At 41.0% G+C, this 12,597-nt stretch overlaps 1 protein-coding gene across 1 annotated transcript; it reads right to left on the reverse strand.

Moving 5' to 3' along the window:
• Positions 1 to 4,146: 4,146 nt before the first annotated feature.
• LOC118780716 (ATP-sensitive inward rectifier potassium channel 12-like) lies at positions 4,147 to 6,942 on the reverse strand. Its single transcript, XM_036533374.1, has 2 exons — positions 6,893 to 6,942; positions 4,147 to 6,123 (listed from the first exon to the last, which is right to left on the reverse strand). Exons 1-2 carry the CDS (start codon positions 6,928 to 6,930, stop codon positions 4,521 to 4,523), a joined length of 1,641 nt encoding a protein of 546 aa, XP_036389267.1. The 5' UTR covers positions 6,931 to 6,942; the 3' UTR covers positions 4,147 to 4,520.
• Positions 6,943 to 12,597: the final 5,655 nt, after the last annotated feature.

Below are 12,597 nucleotides of genomic sequence, written 5' to 3' on the forward strand. Positions count from 1 at the left end.
CACTTACAATTCCTACATGATTTTTGAACTCAGAGTCACACATGCATAATTATTTAGATTTTACTAAGTCTATATCTATACTAGATTTTACTACTGTTAATCATGTACTGATTTTGGTTTAGCATCATTTTGAAGATATCTGCTGTTGGCCTCATGTAAAATAAATATGCACAAACAAAAGGTTTACTTATGTAAATGAATTTCGTTAACATATGTCTATCTACTAATTTCTCCCATTTATTATGGTTGTATTGCTAATACAAATTCTTATTCAGCTAAAATAGAATAATTAGTTGTTCAAATAACCAAGGCCTTGGACAATTACAAGAACATCTAGTCATGCCTTATCTCATTGAAACTGCTGCTTCAATTTTATTTTAACGGTAGGAATGAACAAAACTGTACTGTATGAACCCCTTGAGTCTTTACACAACACAAGTGCACCTCTGCAATTTAATTAAGGGGATAATCAAAAGTGGTTAATTAAAAGTAAGCTGGAAAAGAAAAGTACCATGCACAATGTCCTTCCAGGAGTTGTGTTGATCCTCTCCTTTTTGGGCTCACCCCAACTCTCACCCTGGTCTGATCCATCTCCCATTGTTGTATTAAGGCACTTGGAACCCTACATAAACAGCACATACCTCTATAAGCAGACATATATGCACTGAAATTTATTTAAGATGCAAATGTACTGAAATGCTCACCCTTCCACCCTACCCTCTTTTTGTCACTTTTATCTCAGTGTTGGTTTATGTGTTTTTATTTTTTTTATGAATTGGCATGGGAAATATACTTTCATTTATTCTGTAAAAATATTACACCAGCCAGTGATTTTCCTGTTGTATATTCTCCTGGATTCAGAAGTGGTGTTCATTATTATAATCAAACCAATTCCACTGGTTTACCACCAAGCATGCTATAAAATTATATACAATTTCTATATTATTATCACATTTACTGACTATGCAGTGATTTGTATTGGTTATATGTTATAACCTATTATAATCACTTCCTAGTGTGTGTTCTGTTCTGAAACACAAGCTCAAACTGCTCAAACACAAGAGCAGTGAAACATTAGTATGCAGCTCCACTGTTGAAAATGGAAACATGATGTGTCAGTGGGTTAGTAGGCCCGGTGCAGACAGTTTGGGCGCCGAAAGAGACAGGTGCATGTGGGATTACAGTTTCTCCCACACAGAGCTAGAACACTCCCCACCTGCCTCTCTGTTTCCCAAAATCAAACCAGCCAATGGGAATAGGAAAGTATCACATGACCAGGTGGAAACAGGTGGACACCAGCAGGAGGGTACTTCACCTTTGACCTCCTGTACACACACACACACACACACACACACACACACACACATACACACACACACACACACACATACGTTTCAAATTCAATCCACCAGAAAAGTCTTGCAGAAGGAGGTAGAATTACAGATTTGATGGAGATGTAGAACTTTGGAATTGAATACAATTAATTCTGGCTATAAATGAGTGATGTCAGGTCAGTTTTAAATTAAATCTGCTAAATGAAATACTGTAATGTAATATTATAATAACTGTATAAAATGTTGCTGCCATTACAGTACTACTAGTAGTATCTGTAGTAATTGTAGAAGCACCTATAATAGGTAGTAGTGGTTGTGTTAATCACTAAATCACAAACAATCAATGTCATTTGAGATGACAATATCAGATGACACTGAGAAACATAAATGGCAAAATGTACTGCAAAAAGTGAAAAAGCAAAAACATCAAAAGCATACTCCAGACAATTACTATATAATCATTTATTTATTATTTTCATCAGAAGGTATAGACAAGAGATAAAGTGCTTATTCATCTAACTCATTCCTCATTCCTCCACTTTTCATAATCCAAGCAGTTTCTAACGCATGCTTAGTCGGTCAAGTCCAGCAGAAAGTTTTTTTGTGTTTTTGTTTTACATAACTTCTCCATACAGGTAGGATTCATATGTACAGTCACATATTCATAGTGGGAAGACTTAACCACTGCAAAACAAAACAAATCACATTTGAAATAAATTACATAAACCATTACATTTACAAAATAATCATTATAACCATTTGCCATACATAAAGACTTATATTGGCTTCTTGTTTTGTGGATTTGTTGGAATAAGATTTTTTGGCAAGTTCAGTTCCTTCTTTTAAATTGCTCTTAAAGATCATTTGTATATGTTGTATGCATTACTGAGCATGTTCCCGGTGTAATAATAACATTATTCTACCTTCTATTTGTAATGGAAAAGCAACCATTTCACATGCTAATCTGACATCTTGAGTACCAGAGAACATATTCACTATTGACTAGTTCTTATTAAATGGTGTTTGCATTTTAATTATAATCTGTGTCTTCGCATGCGTGTCACATTTTTGAGAATGTTATTGATATAAAATTATTTTAGGATTTGTATAAAAATAGAAAGTACATATCTTAGTGCAGAATATGTTTAAATACTGAGTAGTGACACAGTATTTTCAAATGAAAGAGTTATACTTCTGATATTGTTTATCTGAAATAATTTACCCTATAAACACAGACACACACACACACACACATGTGCACACGCACAAACACACAAAATGCATATGCATAATCACAACAAAGAAATTTAAAGAAAAAGAGATGCAGGTATAAAATGGATTAAATTAGCCAGAAAATTAAAATAAAAACAAGTCTGCAATTTAATTGAATGGATGCACTGTCCATTTCTGGTATACATCCCCATAAAGTAGAACTATAAACCAGCTATACTATTCATAAAACATACATAACAAATGAATGAGTGTACTTGAGTTTAACTACACAGAATGTGTCAAAATTACAGAGGTATCAGGTTTGTCATTTCTTATGTTTTAGGTTTATTTAATTACTGTACACCCAGTATATAAACAAGAAAAAGAAGGATAAAAAGCTAAAGTATTCTTTTTTGTATATAGAAGGTAGTCACATTCAAAGTAAAGCATGCACTAGGAAATTAATCAATCTATGAAAAACACTTAAATCAAAAGATTCATGTTGTTTCTCTTGGGATGGAAAGTGGTAGGGGAATTGCCCTCTCCAACAGAAATAACTTTACATCATCCGAAGCCAATTCAGAAATGGAAACTGTGTTTTAACCCCCACACCCCACCACTCCTGCTCCACAAAAATAAATAGTGGGTACAATCATGTTCGGAAATAATCCACCCTGAAAATTCATGGCTTTGGTACTTCATCTTCAAATTTGAAAAAAAAAAAAAATTGAAACAGCATTGAATGGGAGTAAAATCTTGCAGGACAGCATAATCTTTTCTAAAAGTAGTTATGATTTTGGTATGTTTCATACTCTTAGAGTATCAACATAGGTGTCTCCATGTGACACTGTAAGCAACACTGGTGGAAAAGGCTTACTGAAAAACAACTGTTAAAATGATCTCTCTCTTATCTGTATGGAAAACAGATTGCCTTCTTCATATTGTCTCTGTTCCCTGCAGTTTATAATATATATAATATTATAATAGCCATCTTAAATCCAGTTTAGAATTGCATGTAGTGGAACTTTGACTGGACATTATCTCAGTACATCTACATACATGTAACACATTAGTGTCTATTATATGTATTCATCTTTCACTTGTTTGACTGCACTGCATATGTACTGTAAGAGTTTTTCTGAGTTTTATCTTAGATTCAGAGAATAAGCTCATGATCGTGTTTCTCCAGCAGAGCATGCATAGCTTTCCAGTTTCATTGCAATGTCTTTAATTGAATATTAACTTTGGAGGGGCTCTACTCCACTCCACAAAATCTATGTTAGATATTTGTGCTAATTTATATCTTCCTTTCTCTGCATATTGAAAGTCCCATCATCTCAGAGCAATCCCTCAACATTAAACTGAGATGATATGACTATTATGAACTGTCCTAGCTGACAGTTTGCGCCCGGGGGTAAACCATGAGAGAGACATTGTCAAATATCCCTTGCAGCTCATAATGCCTCATACCGCAGTACTGCACCATTCTGTCTTATCTGCTTTGACCTTCATAGTGACAGCAAGACACTTCAGTTGACACACCCCCTCTCCTGACTCATACCTTCTGCTGAGCTTGATTGGTCAGTCAGTGGGGGGGGGGGGGATGGTGCTCCCTCTGTTCTCTCAGGAACAAGGCCTGAGACGGAAAAAAACAAGGAACATGCGGGGGAAAAAGGGGGCAAGGTGGTAGTATATTTGCTCCACTCCTCCACCTGGTATTCACATCACTTGGTCTCCCTTCTATGAGCTGGGGGAGGAGGATGAGGGGATAGAGAGGGGGAATTGGAAAGGTGAGTAGAGAAAGGAAGAAAGATGGAAAAATGGGACAAAAATAACGTGGAAAAGAATCAATACGAACTTGTTTGGAGCGTGGACACCTAGGTTGGGAGGGAGTAAAAAGAAACACCTATCTCTGTACAACATCTTGATTGGGTCTGTAATGGAATTCAGTAGGGGTATCACTGTCTCTCCTCCTCAGATTTCAGACTCCCTCCGGTAGCTCAGTGGGTCCAGAGGAATCGTAGACTGCAGCCTATCAAATTCAGTTTGATTTTCCATGTCCAAAACGCACAACATGTCACTTGCTTGTTCCTGGAACCTTTCCTGAAAGTCTACAATGACAGTTCTCTCCTCCCCCTCACCACCATCTCTCTCTCTAATCCCCTGTACATCATCGTCCTCCTCTACGCAGTGCAAGGCAACCTCATTCTCATAGCAGAAGGCGCTGGGAGAGTGCGGGGGCATGAGGTGGCGGGAGGTTTTGGGGCTGACAGGAGACATGGAGCGGGAGGAGGCAGAAGAGGATTGGCTGGCCATTTCGCTGAGTTCTCTGGCGCTGCAGTGCGGTGTAGAGGGCACCTTGTATGTCTTGTGGAACCGGGAATAGTCCACCAGGTAGCGGTCCTGCTTCTCGAAAACCACGGGCTCAAACCTTTGGCCCCACAGGATCTCTCTGGCCAGGTATGAGCTGCGGGCCTGGGTGGTCATGGCTGTGGCCTCCACCATCCCCTCCAGGATCACCACTATCTCAAAATCTTCCGTTTCCAAGTCTGCCTTGCTCATGTGGTACAGTGGACTCTGCTCGTCGATCTCGTGGACAATGACTAGAGGAGACACTAGGAAGAGCCTGTCCAGACCTTCATCGTAGCCAACGTTGATATCAGTCTGCTCCAAAGGGATGTACTCTCCCTCCGCTGTGACATAGGGCCTTATGAGCTGGGCGCGGACGTGGGCCTCCACAATGTGACTCTTGCGCAGATTGCCCAGACGCCACATCAGGCACAGTTTACCATCCCTGAGAGCGATGACGGCATTGTGGGAGAACAGCAGGGTCTGGGCCCTCTTCTTTGGGCGCACCATCTTGGCCATTATGGTGCCGATCATGAAGGAGTCGATGATGCAGCCCACGATGGATTGGACCACTACCGTGACCACGGCGATGGGGCATTCCTCGGTCACACACCGCCACCCGTACCCTATGGTGGTCTGGGTCTCAATGGAGAACAGGAAGGCCCCCACAAAGCTGTGCACGTGAAGAATGCAAGGCTTCCACTCTTTGTTCTTTTCCTTCTGGCCGGATCCCCCTCCTTGCCCCCCCGCGCTATTACCGCCAGAGGAGGTGCCTGGGCCTGGGTGCACATCGAAGTCCCCGTGGGCCAGGGCCACCCCCCAGAAGACCAGCCCGAAAAGCAGCCAGGAGATGAGGAAGGCGGTGGTGAAGATGAGCAGCATGTACCTCCAGCGGATGTCCACGCAGGTGGTGAAGATGTCGGCCAGGTAGCGGCGCGGCTTGTCCTCCATGTTGGCGAAGACCACGTTGCACTGCCCGTTCTTCTTCACGAAGCGACTCCTCAGCCGACCCGCCCCTGTGGTCGAGATCTTCCGCCCCCCGTAGCTGTTCTCTGTCCCTGGCACGCCCAGCAATTCCATACTTCCTCCACCTCCTCCTCCACCTACTAAACCCCCTCCCCCAACCCCGCCCAAGGGGTACTGGTGCTGTGCCAGAGGGCTGAGGCCATTGTGCAGCCCGAGGGTGGAGATTTTGAGGCCCTCCTCATCTGTTGATACAATACTGTACCTGTGTGTAGGGAGAAAGACAAAATGTATTAAGGGGAAATCAAAGAAGAGGAGGAGAAGGCAAGGAGCAGAGAAAGGGAGGCTAAACAGTATAGATGTTCTGTTCTGAGTCGTATCATTTGTTATATTTACAGGAAGACTCCATCTGACGCAGTAAAAACTGCTCTGACAGGCAGAATTAGGCCATGATCCACAGCGTGTCCCAAAAGGCTGGCTTTCATTCTCTTTACTTCTCAGTCTCACCTCTGCCTTTCTGGAATTAGTCAGCATCTACCAGATCCACCTACCTCCTGCCTGGTTCTCTTCTCTGGAAAGGATTATCTCTGTATGTGTGTATGTGTGTGTGTGTGTGTGTCTGCATGCTTGTGTGTGCCTATGTGATTGAGAGTAGGGGATTGCAGTGACTGTAGGTTTAAGGATTACACATGAGCCAGGGCACTTCACCCCCCCCCCCCCCCTCCCCCACCCCAGGCAACCCACATAGTGCATACACAGTATGTCAGTGTATTTTATGTGTCCTTAAATATATCATGTCCAGATAGTGATAAAATTGTTGTTATTTTTCAATTAGTATGCAGTATTTTGCATGTATTATTTGTGTTTAGTCTCACTTTTATGGGCAGGACCGCTGCTACCTCCCATACATCGATGTATACCTTTGTCACCATATAGTATTTATATATTTGAGTCAGTAAGTGTAAGTGTTAAGACACAGGCCTTAGGATGATACCTTTTCGGGAGATGTATGAGTGAGTGAATTCATTTCTCACCTGTTGACTCGCACTGTTCCCATGGCACCAGTGATCATTGGGCTGTTAACCTGTGGGGCTGGGAGGTGAGGGGTGGTGGGGTGGGGGTTAATTGCGGCAGGGCCAGGTGGTGCCAGCCAGCTGACTGGATGAGGAGGAAAAGTGAGGGCCTAGGCTGCCTCTTGCAGGAGATTTACTCTGAAGGATTGGAGACTGGCATTGTGACCTGTAGCAGGGTGGTGAGGCAGCTACATCTGAGAACACCTCTTCACAAACAGAGGGAGAGAAAGAAAGAAAAATAGGGAGGGTTAGATATTTACTCATAATTCATCCACAATAGGCATGAACTTTGCTTAAATGACTCAGAGAACAGCATGCAATAAAAAACCACAGGAGAAACGGTCACATTTTTACTCAAAATATGTGTTGTTTATGCCTTCAAGAAGCATGTACATTAACGTGATGTCCATATGAATCATTTGTAAGCAAATGTAATATTATGGATGGCAGGGTGACATGACACGTTATGTAACATGCTCAAATGTGACATAACACATATTACTTGACCCTCCTAAAGCCTCTGACCAAAATGCCTGTATACATGGTTATGAATGATTAATAAATAGGTCACGCCGTGGTAATGCAGGTGTTATACATGCTTCATAAAGGCTTTGAAAACTGGAGTCCTCCGTTTGGATGTAATGCATTGCTAGAAATACCCTGAGCAGTAAATGGGTAAATACAGAAGATAGTTAAATTTATGGAGATGTTAAAAACAAGCAAATCAACAACACAATTACTAATAAAATTGACAAAGTATTGGTTTGCTGTTTGCCCTCCTCTAGTCATTTGTGTGTTACATGGTGTAACTGCTCACTGCATACATTCACAGCAACACACACTTTCACAAGGCTTCATACACACATATAATCAGTTCTGTCATCGATCGTCATTAGGGCGAATGGAAAAAGAAGCTGACGTGAACTTTCATTTTTTTCCCTCCAGGAGACAAAATACTTCAGGAGTGCTTTTTTGCTTTTGTGTGAAAACAGTTTCTGTGGTTTTGTTGATTATTAATAGCTTGTAATCATAATTGCAGTTGTCATTCTTAATAGCGGAGTATTATTATTATTAATAATGTTGTTTCTTTATTTTACGTTCTTTTAAATCACTGAATTATTTCCAGTTATTCCTGTTATAATCACACTGAAATATAGTATTTAACTCAGGCCAAAATGAAAATCCTTATGGAATTTTAAGTCTTTATTGAATAAATTGGTGACTTCCAGATTCAGGAAGGGAAAAAACTCTTGAATTTATTATCTTGGGTTTACAGGCTGTTTTCTTCCAGAAAGTCTAGGGCACGAGGGGTTAATTTATCTGTACAAAGTATACTTTATTTAGTTTTTTAAATTTCTGCAAAAAAAAAACTCAGTTTAATAGAGAACAGGTGTAGCTTAACTAGAATAAAACCCTGTGTGAAAACTGACTGTTGTATGCCTATCCAGACATGCCCTGTCCTGACTCTCCATCATCAGCACAAACTTTTCTTATATTAAGAGGACTTGTTTTGCCCAGCTAGTTGTCATTTTCCCCATGTGTGTTGGATTAATTAGCACCCGTAGACTTTCTTACTGCTACGGACATGCAAGAGACAGAATCAATGAATCATTGATTTCTGGGTCAGTTGCACTCTTGCGAGTAAGTCTGTTAAAGTAGCGGCATGCATTCAATGTCCTAAGCTTAGCTCAGTCATTCATTACCTTTCTTCCTGTGACCTTGCAGTTGCTTAATCGGCTATTGTGACCATGAGAAAGCCATGTCACAGAGAGATGAGAAATCCTTAGCCTGTGAAAGGTGAGGTAACTCTTGCCAAATCAAGACTCTAGTCATGTGACAAGCTGCCAGGAACTTGATAAAAAGGCCCTCGCCTGGCTTTGCATTTGGACTGCCATGTTTAGAAGGAAAAACGCCTTTAATAAAAAGAAGCGTAACTTTATGTCTCCATGTACCCGGGGTTGCTAGTCACACATTGTAAGAGAATCAGCTTAAACCTCATGGTTGTTTTTATAATTATGTACCAGTACCAAAAATAAACAAATCCATGCTTAAATAACAAACTTCTGGCACAGACTGCTAGATATTGGTTTGACTCACACAAACACAGACACACAGTTGCACACACACCCTGATCCATTATGAGGAGAGGTGATCTATGACCCTTGCGTGTCAGTGACTGGGTCTGATACACCACTGACAGATGTGTGATCTGCTCATCTATTGGCCAGATTAGGAATTCTTTAATTCCTCAGTCTGATTATGTTTCTCTTGAGCAATGTAAGATGGGCTCAGGAGACAGGAGACAATGAGGATCACGACCTGCCTGTCTTCACTGCTGACACAAAATCACACCTTCATACACAATGGAATTTGATAGTGACTGGAGAGTGATGTCATTACATATTGTAGACAATACTAATTTGTTTATTAATGCTCAGATTTGTCTACATTTTTTACGCATGTTTGTAGCATATCAGGGTTTTATATTGTTGATACAATGGGGGTATTACTGTGTGAATACCCACATTGTATCAAAAATATAAAACCCTGATATGCTACAAACATATTAGGGTACACACATACAACAGGGTACAAACATATCAACAATACTAATTTGTTTATTAATGCTCAGATTTGTCTACATTTTTTACACATGTTTGAAGCATATCAGGGTTTTATATTTTTGATACAATGGGGGTATTACTGTGTGAATAAGATTGTATTTTCTGTTATGAAGTGTCTCAAAGTATGTCTCAGTGTATCTCCAAGTGTACGTCTGAGCCTGTGGGTGTGTGTGTTGAACATACTGTTACAGGGAACAACTGTCTTTCTGTTGTACTGTGTCATTACGCTGATGGGTGTTGACCACAGGAGTCTGTGACCACTGTTTTGGGAGTGTCTGTCTTCCCCACTCTATCCCAGGGTACCTTACTGTCATTGGCTTAGGTTTTACCACAGGTAAAACCTAGGATGTGTCTCACAATGGTAACTGCAGTTAGCTCCCTTTGTCAACCCTTCTCCTTCAGTAAAAAGAAGCATATTCCTACATCATGCCCACAGTAAACTGTTAAAACCCATACAAAAAGCTGGAAGATTGACATTTTATAAAAGTAACCAATGATAATCATTGTAATCAACCAAGTAATCAAGAAGACTCAATTTTTTTAAGATTAAAAAGATGTATGTTGGAAAAACTGAGTTCATTATTAACACTTAAGAATGTAATTATAAGTGATTATCCTGGACAAATGACAACATATGCTTACTGCTATAAAATGACCTCTCTACAGCTATATCCTTAAATAGGGTATAGTGCAGCATACATTGCATTTCCTACGTGATATCCTCACTGAGTGTAGTTCTGGCTGACTGCCTTGTAAGCAGTCTATTTATAAATGTATTGCTGGTTTTTGACAGTTTTTTTTTTAGTTTTATTTTTCGCTTGTTGGTTTTTGAGAGATCCTTAACTGTGGCAGCAATTTGTTGCCGTACCTCATACCTTGTCAGTACATCTCCTTCTGCCTCTACCGTCCTCCCCTCTCTGAGTTTCAGCATGTCCGTCCTCCTCCCTTCTGCTTTTAGACCTGGGGCAGGCTCACTCAGCGGTGCTCTGCCAAGCCTGCGGCCCCTTTGGGCCCGGCAGTCTGAGTGAGTTTGAGCGACCGCTGGCAAGGGCCAGGATTAAGGCAGGAAAGGGCTTCACAATCAGCTTACCCTAGCATTCATCGCTTTAACCCACGACACCCAAAACAAAACACGCTGTATGGAAATGTGGGGGGTGGGATGGGGGGCACAGGCACCTGAGGCTCAGACATGCCTGCTGTAGGCAGTCCAGCAGTGGTGTGTGTGTGCCAGTAGTGTGTGCTGAAGTGGATATAGCACTAGAGTCTGCTCCTGAGGGTCATTGTTTTGAGTGCCAAGTGGGACACCACTGTTGTGCACTTCAGTGAAGCACTGCACCCTGAATGTTCAAGAACAAACCCTGTGTGTAAATGTGTTACAGAACAGTTGCTTCTATAACGAGCTGGTGTGGATACAGGAGTCTACTCAGCAAACAGGTACTTGTGAGAGCTTTAAGTCACAGATGCTTTAATGTTACTATTAGTTGTCTTTGAAGGAGTAGTAGTCATGACAGCTTTAGGATACTAGTTGATAGCAGCACGCACAGATCTTCTGGGGGTCAGGGACTCATTTAAAAAAGGGCATGACTTAGCAATGGTTGATCTCACAAGAAAGGCTACTTTTGACTTTAGGACCAAAAGGGCAGTGGCGTGAACTCCTCACATCACTACACCCCCCCACCTCCCTTCCTGCTGCACATGTCTGCTAGGTTGTGTGTGTAGTTCTAGAAAGTATAATGCTGTAATAGGAAGTAACCTATTGGATAAAAATGAATCTGATTTTATGTATCTGTTATTCAAAAAAGTACTGTGCACGGGACTTATTAGTAAGCTGAAACCAGTATGAATTAAAGGAGTTGCATTAAAGTAGGTTTAAAACTGGGTTAAGCACAGAATACAAAGAACAATAGTAAGAGGTATTTTGTCTGAGCAAAGGCATGTAAGAAGTGATGTCCCTCAGGGATCAGTTCTGATACCCCTGCTGTTCCTTATTTACATAAATAAATTATGTACCTTAGTAAGGACATTAGGATCAAAAATTAAATTTGCTGATGACAAAAAAAAAAACTTGGAGGGGAAGCTATCAGTTCGGAAGCTACCAAAGTGATTCGAGATTTAAATAAAAGAAACTACTTTGGGCGGAAGCATGGCAAATGAAGTTTCACATCATATAGCTTAGTCAGCAAGAATGAGGCCAATGGCCTGGCGTCAGAAACAGCCATTTCATATATCAGCAGTCGCTGGACAGCAGAGCAATAGGCTGGCTTAGTTCCAGCGGGGATAGGTATGGGTAGGTCAGCCAGGACTTCCCTGTCTCACTTCCTTCAAGCACCTTGCAATTTGTTAGGGGTCTGCAACTTGTACAGATGACATCAGTGGAATAGTGCTTACCCTCCAAGGAGCTCCCATTTCACTGTAATGAGCCATGTGACTTACAGTGCAAAAAATATCCGCTGGAAGCATGCGTGTATATCGGAAGATTGCATTTGCCTTGCCTGAGTGACTCTGTGAGAGTGTAGGGGTTATTACAGTCAGACAAGTGTAATGTAACTGGTGAGTCCAAAAACTGGGTTGCATAAGAGAGGGAAAAAAGCATCACAAAGGTTCCTCGTATGAGCAATAACAATGTAAGACAGAATTATTTTAGGAGATGCACAAAATTAGAGTATGCACCAAGAAAAGAGGGTTAGGTGTAATAGGTGACGCAAGTATATCTGAATTTAGACATAGTGCTGAAGCTGTAAAAAATGCAATTAAGACCTGGGATACATAGGTAGATGTACTGATTAGAAATCAAAGGAAGTTATGGTAATGTTATACAATCCATATATGAGACCATATCTGGAGTTCCGTGTCCCCTCATCAGGACCACACTATAAAATCGACACAGCAGCTTTAGAAAAAGTACAGAGAAGAGAAACAAGACTAGTTCCAGGTGTAAAACATACTTTGTAAGTTGTGAAATGGGATTCAAGACACACAAATATGTAATCTGTACTGTAAAACAGTACAGATATTAAATGGATCAAAACAGTACAGATATTA

Source organism: Megalops cyprinoides, chromosome 1 (genome assembly GCF_013368585.1).
Source record: "Megalops cyprinoides isolate fMegCyp1 chromosome 1, fMegCyp1.pri, whole genome shotgun sequence".
Classification (NCBI taxonomy): Eukaryota; Metazoa; Chordata; class Actinopteri; order Elopiformes; family Megalopidae; genus Megalops; species Megalops cyprinoides.

Bases quoted from the DNA above. Each gene is read 5' to 3' on its own strand.
- LOC118780716 (XM_036533374.1), bottom strand. From the start codon at position 6,930: ATGATCACTGGTGCCATGGGAACAGTGCGAGTCAACAG. The intron at 6,124-6,892 runs GTGAGAAATGAA...CCCTACACACAG, and splicing joins GGAACAGTGCGAGTCAACAG to GTACAGTATTGTATCAACAG.